The sequence below is a fragment of the Seriola dumerili genome, unplaced genomic scaffold (genome assembly GCF_002260705.1).
Source record: "Seriola dumerili isolate Sdu_G_001 unplaced genomic scaffold, Sdu_1.0 BDQW01000011.1, whole genome shotgun sequence".
Classification (NCBI taxonomy): Eukaryota; Metazoa; Chordata; class Actinopteri; order Carangiformes; family Carangidae; genus Seriola; species Seriola dumerili.
This window is the reverse complement of record NW_019174266.1, coordinates 3,717,711-3,738,662: the sequence shown is the minus strand read 5'-3', so window position 1 is coordinate 3,738,662 and position 20,952 is coordinate 3,717,711. Positions and strand designations below refer to the sequence as shown.

Here is a 20,952-nt window from a genome sequence, read left to right as displayed (position 1 = left end):
TTTCCGTCTCTCGGATTTTGGAAGAAACTGACGCTTTTTACACATTTTTTATTTCAGTTTTGAAGATAATGAAGATTTGTGTATCAGAAACTAAACACAGTTTTTGTAAAGGGACATTAAAAAATGTTGGTAAAAAGATTGTTACTTACTTACATTTTACACACAATCTTAATCTGAAAAGTAACTATAAATAACTGTAGCTGTCAGATAAGTAGCGCAAATAAAGTAGCATAAAATGGAAATACTCAAGTAAAGTAAGTACCTCATAAATTATACTTAAGTTCAATAGTTGAGTAAATGTAATAAGTAACATTGTACCACAAACAGAACTATATTTAATCGTGATAAATATTCACAAATATTATTTTTTAAATTAACCATTTTTCTAAACTATGCTTCACATCCGGTACTACCCCGTTTTCCATCCGACGCTTGAAGGAACCGTTCTTTTTGTTCCGGACTCATTGGAGCAGACATGGCAGCCGAGGGAGACGTCGATTTGGACCTGGAAGCCGAGGAAAACTGCACCGGGAAACCGGCAGAAAAGCCTCGGAAACATGACAGCGGAGCCGCGGATCTGGAGAGAGTCACGGACTACGCGGAGGAGAAGGAAATCTCCAGCTCCGATCTGGAAACGGTGAGAGCTGCGTGCTAACGCTAGCCCGGAAACATGCGGCCGCTGCTGACTTCACTGTCCGCAAATCATCCCTGATACCGGCCCAATGTGAAGTGTTTAGCTGTTCATGTGTTGTCTTATAAATACCCCTCTTACTTCTACTCATTTAGATTTTAAAAGTCAGTTAGCGTTTGCTTGGTAATTGTGTGGAGAACGGTTAGCTCACTGGCTAAATAACTAGCTAGCTAATCTATTTTCTTAATTCTTAATAAAGTACAATTAGTCTTAAAATTCATTGATACAAGAATTTCATTACAGCTGGAGACGAACAATGTAGTATACTAATAAACCTACGACAAAACAAATAAACACATTAAACAACTGTAAATAAAATAACTATAAATACTGTATAGAATTTTTAATTATAATGTATAGAGAATTTCAGAAAATAACTTCAGGGCTTCTCAGTATCACTGTTTTCCAAAATAATCCAAATTTATGATTTTTAATTTGTTAAGTGTGAAGAAGTTGTCCTTAGTAATATTACTGAATTTTAAGGTATTTAGGTACATCTTTAATTTTAATGTGAATATGTCAACTAATTCAATAAACTAATTCAGAAGATGTCAAAGAGATTAAAAATATCTTGTGCACAAGTGTCCTGACCAAGAGAAGCAGATGCTTGAACATAAGTCACACATAAAGCACACTAGGATCGAGAATACTGATGATTTAAAGTTCTAACAAACCATTGATTTCATTTTTATCAAAAGTACCAGGTTAAAAGGTAAAAAATTGCATTAACCATGATGTTAATCATTTTTTCTAGCCTGCCATTGGCCATTACGTTAATTATAAAAATTTTAAGTGAATGAAAGTGGTTTTGAAATGTCTTCAAAAAGTCCTAAGTTGAACTTGTTGAACACTGCAGAAACCATGAAAGCGACATAAATACGAATAACAGTGTTTCTTCTTTCAGGCGATGTCAGTGATCGGAGACAGAAGATCACGAGAACAGAAAGCCAAACAAGAAAGGTAAGATCAGCGTTGACCGCCTCAGAATGCGTAATGATCTGTAACAGCTGCATTAGCTCCTAATTTCTTCCTTGTGCATAGTTCATTAATACTGCAGTTAATCACAGCTCCCACACAAAACAAACCCACAGGAGGTGACTGAGAAGAAAAATAACATCTGTAATCAGCAGAATGAGGGATTTTTTGCAGATTTTTAATCTCATAACATCCTGACATTCAGTTTGAACTTTCAACAAAACATTTCTTGTCTTGTTTTTCACTTTCAGAGAAAAGGAGTTGGCCAAAGTCACCATCAAGAAAGAGGACGTAGAACTAATTGTAAGTTTTTCACTCTTCAGTTTTTGTTTATTAATCTTCAGGTGATGTTAAAGCCACATCTGTTATTGGTACACTACATGGCCAAAAGTATATGGACAGTACATTAAATCCATGTGTGATATTGGAACATTTCATACCATGGGCTTTAATCGTCTGCTAACACAGCCTCCACTCTTCTAGGGAGGTTTTTCATACGTTTTTATATCCTGGCTGCAGGGATTCAAGGTATCTGTTGGTTTTGAAAAGTTTTAAAAAGCAGTAAGTTCAGTTTCCTCAAAAAAGGGCCAAAAATGTTCATCTTTCCTGCTGCTGTAACGTGAGTTATAATGTTTTTGTATGTGGTTTCTGGCTGTTGGGAGATGTTCCAAACCTATAAACTAAAGGTGTGATTGTGACAGTGAATTGTGCTGCAGGAGGCTGTTCAATCCTCATTTTGTGGCGTTTCGGTCAGTTCCATCAGACCTGCAGCAAACACTGTCACCACCGCTGCCTCAGTGGCGAGGAAGCTCGTGAGCTCAGAATGGAAAAGCAAAGATTTTACCATGAACTTACATGGACTTAATATAAATAATAGTTCTTAATTTGTTTATCCATCCATTTTCTGTCTCTTATCTCGATGTCATTTTAATTTAAGTAATTACTGGTATGTAATTTAAATTGATATTAGAGCTGCAACGATTAATTGGACAGTAAAATAATCACACCTCATTTTTTAAAAACAAAAATATTCAATTTTCCAGCTCGTAATTGGTGAAGATTCACTGTTTACAACAGTAAATTCACTCTTTGGATTGGCAGTTTGATGCCATCACCTTGAGAAACTGTGACGTTGTTCACTCTCTTCCATGAAACGATGAATCAATAATGAAACTAATCATTAGCTGCAGGCCTGTTATGTAAGCACTTTGTGTCAGTGTTAAAGCTGTAATTTGACTTTGTGTTGCTGTTGCTGTGCAGATGTCTGAGATGGAGATCTCGAGGGCCGTGGCGGAGCGCAGTCTGAGGGAACACATGGGGAATGTGGTGGAGGCTCTGGTGGCTCTCACCAACTGAACAAACAACATTTACACAATGGACTGCTTCACCTTTTTTTTTTTTTTTTAAACTGAGGCTCATCAAGTCAGTGAGGCGGAACTGATCTCAGTGGTTAAACTGGTGTAATTTTTACCCCATATCCATTTCTTTCTTCTTTTTTTAAAATAAAAGTTGACCTTTGGCCTGCCTCTTCTTCACCTGTAATTAAATGTCACGTAATTTCACTACTAGCTTGAATCTGTGGAAACGTTTTAAAAATGATGAAAATACAGATTTTATTTGCAAATAAATCAAATTACAACACCTGTACTTCCACATGCAGGAAATCAGCACAAGAGTCTTCAAACTAAATGTTGTTATAAGCTGATATTTACAAAATGACTTTGCTTTAAAACTGAAGGAGGTATCTGAGTGTGACGTGGCTTGTTGACTGTGGATAGAAATCTTCTGGATAAAGCTGATTTCACTAAGCTTTTCCTTCATCTCCTCAATTTAAGCTCTAAGCCAAATTTCTCATCAATGTGATATTCTGAACACAAACTGAAAACCAGCTGCATCTTAAGTAGGATTTAAGGAGCCAACGTGGAATTAATTTTTGTTTTTAAATGTTGGTGCACCTTTCATATACAGTTCCGAGTGGTGGAATCAGTCTATATGCTGCTTTCCTTCCACAACACAAAGTCCAGGGAAGAGAATAAACATCCTGGAGCTCAGGAGGATGCAGCTCGGTCTCTGAACAGTCTCTAAAGCTGCAGTGTGGGCCTGATGAAGCCATGTTCCACCTCTTAGGTCTTCCTCTTCTTCACTGTGGGCCTGTCAAACACGTCCCTCACGCCTGCTGCCTTCTGCTTGAAGAACTTGCTGTTCTGAGCGCTCTCCTGGGCCCAGGCCGAGTCAAACGACGTGGTGTCCTGATCCACCAGGTGGGTGTACTTGGTGCGTCCAGACCGACCGAAGTTTTTGACCTTCAGAGGCGAAAACAAACCACAAACAGGTCAAATCCAGAGAACTGAACCACTTATAATTCATTCAAGGGTTAATGAGGATGAACAAAACTTAAGACAAGTCTTGTGTCGTATTATAGAACTTCATTTACACTCTAATAGAGACAACACATATGTCAGACTGAATTATCAGAGAATAGATGAATCGTACATACTAGTAGTTTTACAACAACATTGAAAGAATCAGTGTTTATAACATATATGATGGTGAAAATATATTCTGAACTCTAAACGACTCAAGGGCAAATTTAAGAGTCTAACATGGTGTCATATGTATACACAACTGCAACACGTTTTGCTGGAATAAGAAGAATAATATTAAAAAAAGGCTAAACAAGTGACCAAATTCATCCCTCTCACATTTCAGTGTAGCATGAAAAAAAAAAGCAGCTGACCTGCATGACTTTGGGTAAGATGGTTTTGTTGAAGTGGTCCTCCAGAGTGGGTGCACTGAAATCTCTCTTGTACACGTCCTCCTCCTCATCCTGTAACACAAACCACATGTTAAGAACAGTTACGGATCACTCATGTTTACCGCCTGTAAGACCACGTCAAATCAAGCTTTAGAAGCGTCTGTTAATTAAAAGAAACAAACATGTTGACCAGTATATGAGGTGAACGGGGCATTTTACAGTTGTCACTGCTCCCTGGTGGACAAATTACGCAATGTTTCTGTTTAGCATCTCTAGTTTCTTTGACTTATTTACCGACATACACCGATATGGAAAGTTGTAGCCTAGTTAATGAATACAAATTCACTGACAGAACATTCAGTTAACTCCTAGTATCCAACATAGCTGAGGCAGATGATGTCAGACCAAACTGCAGCACTGATAAGAATCTGCCTCTGCAGTGACTTACCATGAAGAAGGCTCCTCTGTGGTAGTACTTCTGGAGGAACTTGTATTTGCCCTTGGTGGCTTTGTTGGTGACGAGTTTGCCGCTGTTGCGTATCTCGGCCCTGCGCTCCTCCTCTGTCAGGTTGTGGAATCTGTCGATTTCAGCCTTCTCCTTCTCCATGCTGAGGACGAACATGACTCGTTACCATCCTCAGTAACAACTACAGCACTAGGCTTACTGAGAGGTTCTCAATTACTCCAGCTCATTTCATTGTTAAGTCATTTTAGGGAGTCAAATTTGTTGTTTACTCACACTTCTCGGGCCTCTCTGTCCCTCTTGATGCGTTTCAGCTCTCTGACTTTCCAGGCTTCGTATTCTTCCTCCTCGTTCTCTCCGTCAGTGTCCAGAGCGTCCAGAGCAGCCAGCGTTCGTCTGTTCTCCTCAAACTCCTTCTTAGCCTCCTCCTCCACAATCTTGAGGGTGTAGCGCCGCCGTTCCTCTGCCTGCTTCTTGGCCTCAGCCTCCAGTTCTCTTTGCCTCAGCTCCTCTGCTTCACGCTCTGCCACCGTGACTCTGTCCTTCCTGTGGCGCAAAAAGACGTTGATAAAGAAAGTTACCTGAACATTTACGGGTTAATATGTTTCTGTTCTTGGAAACTTGTTGGGTTGTTTTGGTTCATACTTGCGAATGAAGACAGGTTTGAGTCGCGGCTCTGCTTCATCCTCACTGTCTGTGTATTCTTCATATTCAGACTCAGACTCCGACTCCTCCCCCGACTTCCCCTCCTCCTCCACCTCCATGACCTCCATATCCTCATTTTTTCGTTCCATGGCTCGCTGCCTCATCATCGCTCGTCTCCTCTCAATTTCCTGCACACAATGACAAACTCCACCTTAAAATCTTCACTTAACATAATTAACTGAGTTTTTGTTTTTGAAATTAGTGTAACAGTTAGTTAAAATTAAACAGCACAGATAGTAACCTCATCATCCACTTCTTCCTCTTCCTCCTCTTCCTCCTCACTGCTCTCCTCACGCTCTGGGTGCCATGTGCCTTCATCAGAGTCCTCGCTGCTCTCAGCAACAACTTCAGGCTCTGCGATCTGTCTGTGTCTCGCAAGCCTGAGGACAAAGAAGCAAAGAGGTTAAATTAACATTGAAGCAACACGACGTATAGTGAATGTATCAGTCAATTCAAATCAAATCTTCGGAGCAGTGTCATACCTCTCCTCCACGTCTTCAGAGACGCGGTTGAGCAAACGTTTGAGACGTGGGTCAGAGACGTCCTCTTCCTCCAGCTCCACTTCTGGCTCCATTTCCTTTCCCTTCTTCACAAACTGGAAGTCCTCATCTTCCTCATCCGACGACTCCATTGGTGCATAGTCAGGACGTTTACCTGACACATACCTCTTCACCTTCACCTTCTCCATGGAGAGCTCCCCTGGGATATGAAGAGACATTAATTGTGAGTTTGGTCTTGGGGTTTCCCATCACTAATATAAAATGCTGAGATGTTTGTTTGAATCTGTTCAGCTTTACCTACGACACCATCATTATGCATCACTACTATCTGTTTCCTTTATGGGATGCACTACCTAGGTTTTTGAACCTAATACTAAAATCTGATGGAGCCGATCCAATTAGTCATTGACTCAAACATCAAAATGTATTGATTAATCATTTATCAAGCAAAATGCCAACAATACTTCTGGTTCCAGCATCTCAGTAATAAGGATTTGCTGCATTTCTGTGTTTTATATCACTGTAAATTAAAATATCTCTGGATTTTGAATAGCTGGTTGGTCAAAACTAGCAATTAAATGCAGTCACCTTGGGCTATGGGAAAATGTGTTAGGAAAAATAATAAATAGATTAATGAAAATGAAAATAACCGCCCTATGAATATTTTTCTTTCCCACATCTGCTGATACTTGTATGTATTTCGCCAAGAGTCTCAGTACATTTTTATTCAAATCCAGGACTCACACACATCTAAATTCAAAATAAATCAATTTGAGTAAAATGCAAGATTTTATATTGTTATCACAGACTGTCTATTAATCAATCTTTATATTGTCACTGTAAATGATGTGAAAAACCTGAAACCCCTGAAGATAATAATCAGTCTGGTAATAATATGTCTAGAACTTGGAATTTTTTCTTGATAGTGTGCAAGGGAGGAGTTGGATCAACTCCATGGTCGCTTTTGAAGATGTAGTTACTGTTGTGCAAGATCCCTTGAGGTTTTTTTTGGAAATACTTCTGCTCCTCAATCTACTATATATGGCCAAAAGTATGTGTACACCTAATCATAATTACAGCATTAACGTGCTGTTGCAACCTGCAGGAAATTAGAGCTGAAGAGCTACTCGACAGAACCGTAATCAGTAATTATTCTGCTAATTTATTAATCATTAGTCTTTTTTTAAATTGTAAAATATAAATGCCAAAAAATGCCAAATGATTTCTCAAAGATTTTTCTGATTTTCTCTGTTCTATATAGTAATTGCAAACTGAATATTTGGGGGGTTTGAACTGCAGATTTGACATTTGAAGGTGTTTTCTTGGGATGTGAGAAACTGCGAAGGGTATTTATTTATTTTTTTAACCATTTTTTGACATTTAATAAACCAATCAATTAACCAATTTTGACAATGATCGTTAGTTGCAGTCCATTGGGAATTTGCTGCAACTAATGTTAGTAGCCAAATTTTAATAAAGTACAGTCAGGATAAGGTAGCAAGTGAACGCTACTATTTACTTCATACAAACTGTTGGTGTTATTTGTGTTAGCAGCGAGGTTACCACACGGTAGCCGGTGGATCTACAAAATAGTTCGTTTAATAGGAAGTAAATCACCGAATGTTTTGGTAATAGTTTAATGTTTTCATCAATTTTTCAATTAAAAATGACAAAAAAATCTCTAGTTTCACCTTATTGAAAACAATGTTAGCTGTAGCCCAGCTAGCTGCTAATTTAGCTCGCCGCTAGCCGCCTGCTAACCGCTCCGTCTCACCTTTCTCATTCCGGATCGGCACGGCTCCGGCCGTGGACTGGATCGGGGGGAGCTTCATGTTGAGGGCTTCACGACTAGACATGATTGCCTGGTCGACGGTACCAGCCGATTAAAAACAAAAAAATTGTATTTCACTTGAACAAAAACAGGCTCGTCGTCGCTTCGCTGAAACGGAAGTTTTATAAAACGTGTAAACGGACAGGAAGTGGATTTGTTCCGACCATATTCACAGTCTATGGTTCCGCCCAATAAGACGCACATAACGACACAAAATCATGTGACTTGAGTTTTTAAGGTTTAAGGTAAATGCTGATACAATTACCCAGAGCCCAAAATTCAAACCTCAAAATTATTAAACAAACACACACACACAACTTTATATGAAATATGATTTATTTAAATTTTTTATAAATGAAAAGGTGATATACAGTACTTGTAATTTAAATAGTCTGTTCTGCGCTGTGTTGTGGCGATGTTTTCAGAACTGGGCTCCTCTCTGTCTGAACAGCTCCTCCAGCTTCTCCTCCAGAACTGGGTTGGTTCCTTTCAGGCCTTTCACCACCTCACTGGCCCACACAAAATACTCCTGGACCCGCTCAGCTGTCCAACCTGCCAAACACACACACAGGGAGAAAGTATGGTAACTAAGTACACACTGTGAAGCACTGGTACTTGTGTTTTTCCACTTTGAGAGATTTTTGACTCAATTTTACAATTTGTCTGTGCAACTACAGCCAGAAATAGGTGCAAATAGTCCCCTACAAATGCACTATGTACCTGTGTTTGAATGAGGTTAGCTTAAAACTACAATGCCCAGCTGTTTCAGGAAATTATTTAGACTTGAAACTATATATTTCTGCTAATCAGCCCATTATATTCAAGAGTAATTGGTTTGTCTGTAAAATGCCTCCTATAATTTACCAAATCCCAAGATGATGTTTTTGAACTGCTTGGTTAATTCTACTGATGGTCCACAACCCAAAAATATTTAGTTTACAATCTTATATGACATATATGACAAAGAAAAGCAGCAAAATCATCACATATGAAAAACTTTACCCAGACAATGTTTTGGAATTTTTGTTTAAAAAATAATGATGATGACTAACGATTTATTGATAATCAAAATAGTTGCAGATTCATTTTCTTTTAATCATTGCAGCTCTAAAACATATACAACTTAAGTGAAGTCCTCAACAACAACCCTCATAAGTGAGTCAGTTACAGAATAAGAGAAGTGACAGTGGCAGAGAGGTGCTGACCGACAGGTGTGCAGCGGTTCAGATCCCTCAGGTTGTACAGTTTATCAGCCAGTTTGACCAGTTTGGCTTGGCGGCTGCAGTGAGGTGCGTGTTCCACCTGCAGACGCTTCCTCTCCTGTTTGGGCAGACTTTTTTCATCCGTCACCTCCTCAACGATACGAGCAACGGTCGGTCCAAACTTTGCTTCGAGCTCTGCAGGAGTGGTGTCTGTGTCCTCCACTGTGTCATGTAGCAGAGCAGCCTGCAGGGAGGGACAGCACACACAGAGACAACGCCGAGGCTCAGTAATGCAAGAAATGCTGAACTCCACGGTGTGACTTGACAGTGACGCACTGATAACAAACATACTTGCAAAACCTCAATGTCTGTGACGCCTCCCTCATGGCTGAGGATTCTTGCTACTCCTTAAAGGTGCACGCACGCGCACGCACACACACACACACACACACACACACACACACACACACACACACACACACACACACACACACAGAGTTGTGAGTATCAGCGAAAGAAATATCAGCAAGACACTGTTTTCAGCTGCTGCAAGGAAAGTCAGGATGTCAGGAATGACCTGTCAATGATGTCATTAATACAACTAGGAAACTCTGAGTCATATTATACTCATACTAAACTCAGCTGTCTATTAACTACAATTCAAATATCCATTAAAGGGTTCATGATAAAACACTCATTTCATTCAATAGTAAAGTTTCCTTTTTTTGACAAACAGTTCCAAATGCTGAAGAACACTGCCCTGTACTGTACACAAGGTATACAAGGAAAACGCTCCTTGTGTTCCTAATGTAAGGCTGTATATTTTTTCCAATTGAATTTCCCATTAACAAATACCCAGAGAGTGTATGAAACATGGGAGACTTCTGTTCCACTGACACTTTAGCATCACCCTCAACATACAGTATATTCTGCTTTTTCCTGCAAACATAATGAAATGTAACTCTAACTTTTACTATTTTATGAAAGCATCAAAGCAAGTTCAAAGCATCTTGCATCTCTCACAATTTCTTTATCGGTACTTTTTTATTAAAGTATTTAAGTCTGTTTGTGGTATTATTATCATCAGCAAACAAAATGGGAGAAGAGATTCTTCAAACCAATTTAAAACTATTGGCATAAATAAAAAATAATTCATGTCTCTAAATAGATCCTTGTGGTGCAACAAATTTTATGTTGTAAGTGCAACCTTTATATCTAAATACCTTCTTTCATTTGAGAATTTGTGGGATGCCATGCACTTACTATAGTCTGACCAATAATGCAGTTTTGACGCTAACGTAACATCAGTAGTTCAGAATGTTATAAAGCCAATAATGATATATACGGTGATTTTTAAAGCATAAAAAACAATCTTGATATAGATCACTTTGTCTAAGTATTGTTGCTGCCCATGTGCATCCCTTAATGGCAACAGTTTACCATCTTCTAATGGCTACTTCCAACAGGATAATGCTCCATGTCAAAAAGCCAAAGTTGTCTCAACAATGTTTCATGAACATGACAGTGAGTTCAGTGAACTTCAGTGTCCTACCCAGTCACCAGATCTGAATCCAGTAGAACACCTTTTGGATGTGGTAGAACAGGAGATTAGCAATTTGAGTGTGCAGCTGACAAATCTTCAGAAATGATGTGATGCAGTCATGTCAACATGGTCAGTCTCAAAGGAGGGTTTCCAACAGCTTGTGGAATCCATGACTCAAAGAACTGAGGCTGTTTGAGAGCAAACTGAGGAACTACCCTGTGTTAGTATGGTTTTCCTAATAAAGTGCTAAAGTGAGTGTACATTTGCATTTTTGTACTGCAATTTCTTGTTACTTACTGGAAAACATAAACACAGATGCTGATATATTTGCAAAAAACCAATATTGGTCAATACATCGTCCAATATTAGCTTCAATGATCAATAACTCCAATGAGTATTATTAGGTTAATTAAATGACCAAAATAGATTTTTTGCCTTTTTCCAACACCTCAGAAAGTGTCACAGAAACAGATTTACGAGCAACACCTGAAGGCATCACGCTAAAACAAATAGACTCCTAACGTAAAGCTAATTTCCTGCATATTTACGAATGTCAAACATGTTTTGTTTGTTTTTTGTTTGTTTGTTTGTTTGTTTGTTTGTTTAAGTTTTGGCAGGAAATTAAGTCCATAATCCTACGTACCGATGGGGTGATTAATGTACGGAGTTCCGTCTGCGTCTTTACGTCGCTGGTTACGATGTTTTTCTGCGGCAAAATTTACAGTCTCTAGCAACAAAACCGCTTCTGAATCCATGGTGGAAAATTACATGTAATGACAGCGTCAGGTCTGTCGTTCTCCAACGACGCTCCGACCAAAGTGTAACAGTCTGTTTGTTGTAGTGTCCGGGAGAAACAGTTGACGATGGGAATCGGTTCCGCTTATTCAGCTACGGAAGCAGGTAGATGCTAATATTAAGCTAAACGCCTTTTTTGATGATTTTGACAGATATTCTCAGTTTATTTTCTGTCATTTATTGGGCATTTTTGTGAAATTATTTCCATATCAGTGTCAGCACTTTGACATTAATCTTTGAAAGTCTGTGTGATGTAAAGGAGGTGTTTTTAGCCTACAAGCTAACGGAGCTAGTAAGTCAAGCCTAGCACGGATTTGTATCTTCTGTGTGACTCTTGGTTGGAGCTTCTCTGTCACTACATTTTCTGTTTCTGAATTAGTAACTCTCTGTTTATTGTGTGCATTGTGCAGTGGATGAGTGACCGTCGTCCTGTCCCTGTCGTGGCCCAGTATGGCTCACAGTGCCAGGAGAGACTCCCCGGAGCTCCCTGACTTCTCTCTGCTCAAGAGACTGGTCAGAGATCAGCTCATCTACCTGCTGGAACAGGTGAGAACAGGTCACAGAAATATGTCTCTGCTTACATTGGCTCGAGTGGCTGCCTCAACTGGCTGCAGACATGCAGACATACCAGCAGCAGAATGACTGGCATGAAAGAATGTTTTTATTATAGGACATTATTATAAGACATTGACTAAACAATGCAAGTTAACGAAAAAATGAAAAGAAAAAACGAAAACAAAACAGAAACATACGGGGTATCTTTACCCTGACATACACTGCAGGGATTATGTGTAGGTATGAAGCAGCTGTTGCAATGCACTTGTGGCCACACCCACCTGTCATAAGTGAAACATAAAGTGAGTCATAAATACTCACTAAAACACTAAATGTGGATTAATCTGCAGCAGGAAATAGCCCCGAAAGATTCACTTATTTAGTGCCCAGCTGTTTCAGAAGATGAAAGTATGTATTATTGAGCCATTTTTAAAAGATTTAAGTCTTCAGGAAGAACCATTAGACTTGAGGACATAAACAGGATGAAGAAGTCTAAAAGTACAGACTTCTCCGCCCCGACTAAGACATAATAGGTTTAAGTTTTTGTCTTTTTGTGGGATAACAACAGTGTCACATATATTGAATAATATCTGCAGATAATTAGTGTATTTTAGTGCAAACTCCCTTTTTTTCATATGTGTTGTGTTGATTAAGATTGGAAAAAAATGTGTCTACTCTGCAGAATTGCCAAATAGTTCATTTAGATAGACAAATGAACAGTTGAATAGATTGTTGTCGATTTTGTCTTCACTTTACTATCCTCCTCTCTTTGTCACACAGCTGCCAGGAAAGAAGGACCTCTTCATTGAGGCAGACTTGATGAGCCCGCTGGATCGTATTGCTAATGTGTCAACACTAAAGGTGAATATTATCAGCTGAGGCGCCACTGATTTTTTTATAGTGAGAAACTCTTGAGAAAAACTGCAGCTCCAGTGGCTTCTTCAAACATTTTGTCTCTTGTTTTTTTGCAGCAACATGAAGTCGACAAACTCTACAAAGTGGAATACAAACCTATTATCAGCACCTCAGATCAGTGAGCCACGCACCCTTCATACTTCTAACAATTTAAAACACACATACCCCTGATGTGACTGCCTGACAATCTGGCATTACTCTCCTATAGGCTCTGTTTCCTGATCCGGCCGAGAATACAAACTGTGAAGTGGATATGTGGTGAGTAGAGTTGGAGGTTTTCTGTAGATAGATAGGTAACTATGGGAACCAAACACAAAACAAAATCTCACCAACATCACTGCCACCTGAAAGAAATCCAGAAGTTTCTTATTTGGGAACATTAACAGTAAGGTGTAAAGTTAACTCAACACACAGGGAAGCATTCAGTCCTTTAGCTGAGGTGAAAACATGAAAAACACCAAAACTCAGTGACAGTGACACTTGATCAGATCTTATTGAACCTCAACACTTTTTTAGTATCAACTGAAATGTGAGGTATTGCGTATTTGGAACTGTCACGTACAGAAAGTTGGCATTGGATGTCTTTTAATCATAATCTTATTTACTTACTTTACAACTTTCATTGTCAATAGTTCCAGACCTCTTAAATAAATAGGTTATTTTGAAATGGTTAATCACTCTGTCCATTTATCCATCCATTTTCTTGTGCTCATGCAGACCCAGGTTGTCTTTATTCATTCACTAATGATATTATGAGGAGTTATTGTTATATACAGCTTGAAAGAGTTGACAGAAATGTGATATAAATGTCAATAAATTGATGCACTTGGTAAATAATTCAACCCACTGGTTTTCATTGATATCTTTCATACTTTGGACTGTATGAGAGTGAATGTATTTCATGCTGTATTCCTTCTGGTTCCAGATGTGGCCAATGCAGACAAAGCAGCAGGGAAATTTAGAAGATACAAGATAATCTTCACCCCTCAGAAGGTATTTCTGTTGTGTTCACATGCTGCTTTGATTTGTTTTGGATTGAATACTTGATTTTTACCTGCTGACCGTCCTGTGTGGTCCAGTTCTATGCATGTGAGGCGGTGCTGGAGGAGCAGGGGCTCTTTGGTGGTGAGCATCCTTGATTCTTCACTTTTTGTTTTAGAAGCCACGATCAGTGTGAATGAAAAGGAGTGTTAAAGTTGTTTTTGCCCTCCTACAGATGTGACCACTGATGAATGGGCTTTCTACCTCCTCCCACTTGATGATGACATCATCAGTCTGGAGTTGCCAGAATTCTTTCGAGACAACTTCCTGGTAAAGACACAAATGAAATAGAGCTAAAAATAGATCTGAAATGATTAATCGGTTTTAATTTAGTAAATTGACAGAGTAGCACCCAAGTACCAGCACAGATGCATCAGCATGTATTTCATTAATGTCAACAATTTGTAATTGTTATTTGTAATTGTAAAAGTATTAACAACAATTTGTATCTTGTAGATTAACGACAAATAATCAGATTTTGCACATAAAACCTGTATTTTGACAGGCAGGAGACCAGCGCTGGGTGAGGACGGCCGGCAGCGCTCTGCACCTGCTTCACTCTGTTTACGGGCCGTTCTCGAAGCTCTACGGGATTGGACGATGTGCCAAGGTGCAGTACGAACAGAGACCAAAGACAAGTCACCGAAGAAAATGTTTCTGCTGCTGGTTTTTTTTTTAGATGGGCATGAAGGATGAAGGATTGAAGTGTCATGAATTCTGTCTTTCTGTCTGGTGCCAGATGGCGTACGAGTCGTGGAGGGAGCAGGTAGAAGAGGGAGAAACAAAACCTCGACAGGCTGAAATAGGGAATGTTTTTCTTATTGACAGAGGTAAGAAGCCGTGAACCTTTTGCTCTGTGGATGACAGTGACATGCTGTGTTGTGTTTTCTTTCTCTAACACTATGATTGTCTTTCACAGATGTGGACTTTGTCACTCCTCTGTGCTCACAAGTTGTCTATGAAGGACTGGTGGATGATATATTTAGAATCAAATGTGGTGGGTATCAAAGCCGCATGTGGAGAGTTACCTGTGTTCAGGGTGAAAATCTGCATCCGTCCACTAAAACTCAGCCCACACGGTTAAAGGTTAAATCACTTCCTCTTCATCCTCTTTTCATCAGAAAACGACAAAACTAGGCTTCACAACAAAGATTTGCCCAGGAGGAGGACAGACAGCCAGTACTTTCATCTTCTGCTAGTTGGATGTTCAGATAGCTACAGAAAGCCCCTCCCCGAAACCTTTCCAAAATCCGACATTCACACCCACTTCACTCAGGGATTAGCCAGCTGTGGGGGTTTAAGCTTCTCTCTCTTTTGTTTTCACTTGTTATACAACTATTTGTGGCCTTCTTCATATGAACTATGTCGTCCAGGAGAGAGTCTGAAAATGTGCATCGTTCTCTCCAAATGTAATGGATATTTAGAACACTCCCTCCCCATTGTTGGTTAGCTTTAAATCTTCGACTTCCTTTGTGGCTGTTTCGAGCGACTATAAACACTTCCAACATGAACAGGTTAACTAATTCTGATCAACTATATATACTATAGCATAGCATGGTATGTGGAATCAATATTAAAATAAATATTGAGTGTGTTTATATGCGCAGGTATCCTGGTTTTGATGAGGTTTTTTGGAGTATCCCAGTTTAACTTCTGCATGGAAACGTCCTAGTTTTCAGAAACCTTGATATTCCAGCTGGAGCTCTCCGAGGATACTGTGGCACGTAAACACCTTTCCCAGGTTTCTGAACATGTTCATAGCTAAATCAGTGGCTCAGACGTTCAGGAAAGAAGACGCAATTGCACACAGACAGAAACCTGAACGCCGATATGATCATGTATACAGGGCGATGAATAATCAGGTTTTTCATGTTCCATGTAAACGTCATATTTCAAATACGATCAAAACCAGGATACTAATGTGCATCTAAACTCTTCATTACAATAGGAGCTCACACTGTGTTGTTTTCCTGTAGAATTAAACCTCCTGGTCGTATCACGTCTGTCTGGTTGCAGATGTTTGTTTTTTTTAACGTACTTGTGTGTGTTGATGTGTGTCTCATGTCTCTTGTTCTGCAGGATGTGTGGAGTTTGGACCTGATGTCACCTCCTCCGACAAAAGTCTGAAGGTCATGCTGAACTCTCAGGATAAGGTAGGGCTGACACTGGAGGTGCAGATCTCTTCTTTTACCTGTCATGATTTCAAATTAAAAGTTCCTCTACACTCCCGTTTCGCAGGTCTTCAACGAAATCCGAAACGAGCATTTCTCCAACGTCTTTGGCTTCCTCAGTCAGAAAGCCAGAAACCTCCAGACGGCATATGATGCGAGTAAACGTTTCTTACCCTCATCAGTCTTTGTAGCTAAGGTGACTGAAGTAATTGACACTTTTTCTTTTTCTGTTCTCTCTTCTTTAATTGTACAGAAGCGTCGGGGGATGGACATAAAGCAGATGAAGACATTTGTGTCGGAGGAACTGAAAGGGTTGAAACATGAACATCGGCTGCTCAGCCTGCGTGAGTGTCGCAGCAGCTTACTCTATGTCAGATTGATTGTGATGTGTTTTAAGTAATATGTGCAAAGCTGAAGAGCACGTTCCCTTTCAGACATTGGTGCCAGTGAATCAATAATGAAGAAGAAAACAAAGCAGGATTTCCAGGAGCTGCTGAAGACAGAACACTGTAAGATCCCTCAGTTTGTGACAGTCAGGTTTTAGTTACATGTGATTTGTTTAGCCATATTTTTGTTTATGTTCTCATTGATACAGATTTTGATTTCTTGTTTTCTGTTCCAGCTTTACTTGAGGGATTTGAAATCCGTGAATGTATTTCCTTCATAGAGGAGCACATCAACAGACAGGTGCTTTTGCTCAAACACAGTTAGTCTGATATAGGAACACATTAAACAATGATAATAATAATAATAATAATGTGCTAATAATGTGCTTTCTTCTCTTTTTTAAGGTCTCTATGATAGAAAGTCTGCGGCTGCTTTGTCTTCTGTCTATCACAGAAAACGGTGAGTTGCCTTTATATGATTCCAGAGACAGAATCAAATTATCTTCATAGTGAATTGATGACTGTGTGTGATGGTGTTTTTCTCTCAGGACTCCTCCCAAAAGATTTCCGGTCGTTGAAGGCACAGTATCTACAGGTGAGCCTCAACATGTGGCTGATTGAAGCTTTTTGAAAATGAACAAATGCTGTTTCCAAAAGGTTTTTATGTTTTTAAAGCCACAAGATAGTCTGTGTTTTTAAGAAATCACTCAACAGCCACATTTCCTGCAGAATATTTTCTGAACTTGATATTTCTTATGTGATGTTTCTTTACTCTAGATGTTATTTTTGTTTTTTATCATGCTGTTTTGTGTTTGTATGTATTCATACTAAAGGTGGGATGGTCAGAGGCGTCTGTGATTTGTGTGATGGAAACACTCACTACTTTAATTTTTCCAGCACCTAGTGAATAAAATAACTGCACATTTACGGGCATCTTGACCTCTAAGCAGCCATCTTTGTTTGCAGTTGCTTATATACTTGATTATTTATTTACCATGAACAAGAAAACAGGAGTGGCTGTTATTGTCTAATTCAGATAAACAGGTCTCAGAATCACACCTGTAGCTTATAAAACAGAGAAGATTTTGGAAAAGATGTATTAAAAAAAATGAGTGCTGTTATTTTTTGGCCTATTTAGTGGTATACATACCATTTCCTACTTTTACTGTGTGTGTTGACCTAAGATAGCAAGTAAATACTGGACAGTACTGTAAGTACTCGCTAGAACACAAAAAGTGAATTGACCTGCAGTTGAAAATAATCCCCAATAAATTCCTTAATTCCATCAGGTGATGGTCTGACAGGTCTCTCATTTCCTAAACAGCTGACCAGCTGTTTTAGGAAATGAGAGACCTGTTATATTTTTTCAGTAAGATCAGATGGGCTTAAGTCTGAGAGCCACAGACAAGGTAGAGATGTCAAAGTAATAAGTGACAGACTGACGCATTGTTGGTTTTGGTCTTTTTATGGTTATAATTGACAAAAATACAGAGTATCACCTTATACTTATACTTGATCACCTTGCGCCTGGTGTGTAACATTGTCTCTGCTTGACCTCACCAGAGCTATGGAGTGGATCACCTGCTCACATTTGCCAACCTGAGGCAGTTGGGGCTGCTGGTGGAGCAGCAGCCGGGGGAAACACTGACGGTCATGGAGAGCAAAGTGGGCAAACTGGTCAATGACAAAACTGCAGGTGAAACAGTCGCTTCTGTGTGTCTCCTTCTGCAGGATATTGCTGAATGACTTAAACTGTCCTGATCCTCATCATTATTGCTTTTTCATTTCTATTTCCTCCAGGAAAGCTGACGGACGCCTTCTCTTCCCTGGCGAAGAAGAGCAATTTCAGAGCCTTAAGCAGAAAACTCAACCTGGTAAATTAATGTCAACTTCACAATTTCGCTCCGAAAGACACTTTAATGAAGTTGCAGCATGACATACCAATGGCAACGCACTATGAATGCTGTAAAAGATCAGTAACTGGATTATTATACTTTGTGTAAAGGTGCCAAAGTCAGATGAAGAGTACGACCTGCGTGTCCCTCGAGACATGGCTTACATCTTCAGCGGTGCCTATATCCCTTTGAGCTGCAAACTCATTGAGCAGGTGAGTAAATCAGCAGAATTCATTTATCCCACGTGATCTGACTGTGTTGTGTTGTTTTGTGAAACTTTATTCTTGGCGTGTGTTGTGTAGGTGTTGGAGCGAGACGGTTGGACGGGGCTTGAAGAAGTCACCAGGCTGCTGAATGGGCATGAATTTGCTGTTACAGGTTAGGTTACGAGGAGATATTATTATATTATTATGTTGACAATGAAAGGAATCATTTGAATGAATGTTTAAATGTGCTTAGTGAGCTGGATCATTGTCGGCTTTCTGTAGTAAACTGATTTCTTAGACGCTATGTAAACTCAGCTTTTGTAACTGGGGTAGAGGATTAGAAAAACCTGATTTCCCTTGGAGGAACATGGTTTCTTGGCCATGTACATGTGGGAAAAGGTTTCTAATTGGCTCCTTCTTGTACAAATGACATGACAAAGACAGGAAAACGCTGTGACAGCACAGTGGCGGGTTGAAAGGACAGCGGATTACACCAGTGATTCATCCTCATATTCGAAATACATTAATTCAAAGTCTAACTACGTTTGAAAGTCTGAAATTATGAAACTCTAGAGGTTTGAGTTGGTCGGTTTCCTTTTGGTCATATTCAGACACATTTTGGCCATAAAGGAAAACTGCTCCCTCACCACAGAGCCTGTCGTCTCACCTCTGTCAGTCCAAATAATCTGACAAAGTTTTTTTCTGTCTCTCATCAGGCGCCAACGGAGCAGATGTAAAAGCAAAGAGTGACGCTCAGCGCGTCGTCCTGGTCATGTTCCTCGGAGGCTGCACCTTCTCTGAGATTTCAGCCCTTCGTTTCCTCGGCAGAGAGAGAGGTAAACATGGCCTGAATGCTGATAATGTTACTCCTGTTTTTTAAATGTGTTCCGGTCACGTAGGTTTCCCCCTCTTATTTTGAGTTTAGTTTCACTTCTGCTGTCCTGACTGTTGATAATGAATTATGTGTTTTATATGAATGATTCATATGGAGAACTCTTTGGGTACAATAACTCTGGCATCACCTGACATCCACAGATAGAAACTGAATTTCCCCCCAGAAAGTTTTACACCTTTATTGTGTTTTTATGATAAATAAATATTAGACTTAATTACATATATCCTGCATCAATGTGAACTATAACTGATATATTTTATCTGTCAGAAATGATTGGAAATGTGTTAGACCATTTGCATTTACTCAGTAATCAGCCATCAAATTAATAAGATCCGAAAAAGTGAGAATTATTAAATCATTAAAAACATTACATCAAGATATGTAAATGTGGGAATATTTAAAATTTTATGAGACAACCAATTTTATATATTTTTTCAAAATACACTGAGTTCATGTTGAAGGAACAAATGATCAATCATTTCTGTGACACTTGCACTCAAACTGAAATTTCAGATGTATAAAAAGCTCTTACTGGGTAAATATTTCATAAAATCTCAACATGGGTCTCCTTAACCGTTGGATCAAGAGGATATTTTTCAAAAGTTAAAAAGAAACCCTTACCAAATGTCTGCTGTTGCTGTGGTTTATGGAGAAATTCACTTGTTGCTTTGAGTCAAAAAGACCTGGAAGAAAATTATTTCATACATTACTCTATTCTTCTTTCAGGTTATAAATTCATTGTGGTAACGACTGCGATTACAAACAGTTCAAGACTCATTGAAGCTTTGCTGGACAACCATGTATGAGGCCTGTCAGCACATCATGAACAGAAACCTGACACATTCCTGCAGGCCCTTGTCATGCATTCCCTCCAGCACTGGCATTACAGATGGAAAATGTTCACTTATGGTCAGTTTCTGTCATCAAAAGAACTGTAAAGATGTATAAAGTGAATAAATGTTTTTAAAAATGTTTTAAAGCTTTTCCTTCTCTTCATTTTTGTTTGTTTCTATTGCAAAGAATGCGGAATGATAGTCATTACAATGTTATTACATGTGTAATCAGGGAGTAGGTAATAATATAAACCCTGGCTGACACAACAGATATAAACAGAACAACAAGAGTGTATTGGAAAAAAAATCACACTAAGCACAATAAGTAATAAAAAATAAGACGCAAAGAAAGGGAAACAGGTCAGAGGTGTGATCTAATGCAGCCAAAAATGTATTGTCGGGACTGTTAAAACGGGTGGATATTATAAAGCTACATCAGGGCAGTCCTTGGAGATAACGTCATTATAGGGTAGCGTCTATGTTTAAGAGTAAAGAGACCTTTTTCGCTTTTAGTTGTGGGTGAGAAAACTGTGTTGTGATGTTGTTGTGGTTTTCTACTGTGGTCTGAGGTTTTCAGTCTAAAATTAACAAGTTT

The 20,952-nt window shown here is 39.2% G+C and overlaps 4 protein-coding genes across 5 annotated transcripts; 2 read left to right on the top strand and 2 right to left on the bottom strand.

Moving 5' to 3' along the window:
• The first annotated feature begins 436 nt into the window (after nucleotides 1-436).
• Nucleotides 437-3,185, top strand: hypk (huntingtin interacting protein K). Its single transcript, XM_022747869.1, has 4 exons — nucleotides 437-637; nucleotides 1,596-1,651; nucleotides 1,918-1,969; nucleotides 2,927-3,185. The coding sequence occupies exons 1-4, from the start codon at nucleotides 476-478 to the stop codon at nucleotides 3,020-3,022; spliced, it is 366 nt and encodes a 121-aa protein (XP_022603590.1). The 5' UTR covers nucleotides 437-475; the 3' UTR covers nucleotides 3,023-3,185.
• On the bottom strand, nucleotides 3,056-8,048 carry mfap1 (microfibril associated protein 1). The gene is made up of 8 exons (XM_022747845.1): nucleotides 7,864-8,048; nucleotides 6,072-6,288; nucleotides 5,831-5,969; nucleotides 5,530-5,717; nucleotides 5,161-5,430; nucleotides 4,870-5,029; nucleotides 4,404-4,493; nucleotides 3,056-3,969 (listed from the first exon to the last, which is right to left on the bottom strand). The coding sequence occupies exons 1-8, from the start codon at nucleotides 7,943-7,945 to the stop codon at nucleotides 3,790-3,792; spliced, it is 1,326 nt and encodes a 441-aa protein (XP_022603566.1). The 5' UTR covers nucleotides 7,946-8,048; the 3' UTR covers nucleotides 3,056-3,789.
• Nucleotides 8,049-8,264: 216 nt separating this feature from the next.
• hddc3 (HD domain containing 3) lies at nucleotides 8,265-11,518 on the bottom strand. The gene is made up of 4 exons (XM_022747858.1): nucleotides 11,309-11,518; nucleotides 9,474-9,529; nucleotides 9,126-9,366; nucleotides 8,265-8,472 (listed from the first exon to the last, which is right to left on the bottom strand). The coding sequence occupies exons 1-4, from the start codon at nucleotides 11,418-11,420 to the stop codon at nucleotides 8,342-8,344; spliced, it is 540 nt and encodes a 179-aa protein (XP_022603579.1). The 5' UTR covers nucleotides 11,421-11,518; the 3' UTR covers nucleotides 8,265-8,341.
• Nucleotides 11,491-20,463, top strand: vps33b (VPS33B, late endosome and lysosome associated). 2 transcript variants are annotated; one of them, XM_022747823.1, is made up of 24 exons: nucleotides 11,491-11,565; nucleotides 11,871-12,006; nucleotides 12,796-12,876; nucleotides 12,987-13,048; nucleotides 13,139-13,188; nucleotides 13,856-13,923; nucleotides 14,010-14,055; nucleotides 14,147-14,241; nucleotides 14,477-14,581; nucleotides 14,711-14,801; nucleotides 14,891-14,968; nucleotides 16,051-16,124; nucleotides 16,210-16,296; nucleotides 16,396-16,486; nucleotides 16,577-16,651; nucleotides 16,765-16,829; nucleotides 16,934-16,988; nucleotides 17,077-17,123; nucleotides 18,092-18,224; nucleotides 18,329-18,402; nucleotides 18,534-18,635; nucleotides 18,726-18,801; nucleotides 19,346-19,465; nucleotides 20,251-20,463. In XM_022747823.1, exons 2-24 carry the CDS (start codon nucleotides 11,911-11,913, stop codon nucleotides 20,328-20,330), a joined length of 1,851 nt encoding a protein of 616 aa, XP_022603544.1. In that variant the 5' UTR covers nucleotides 11,491-11,565; nucleotides 11,871-11,910; the 3' UTR covers nucleotides 20,331-20,463. The 2 variants fall into 2 exon arrangements, with proteins under 2 accessions (XP_022603544.1, XP_022603553.1); XM_022747832.1 differs by lacking the exon at nucleotides 11,491-11,565 and adding an exon at nucleotides 11,589-11,752.
• The last annotated feature ends 489 nt before the right edge of the window (nucleotides 20,464-20,952 follow it).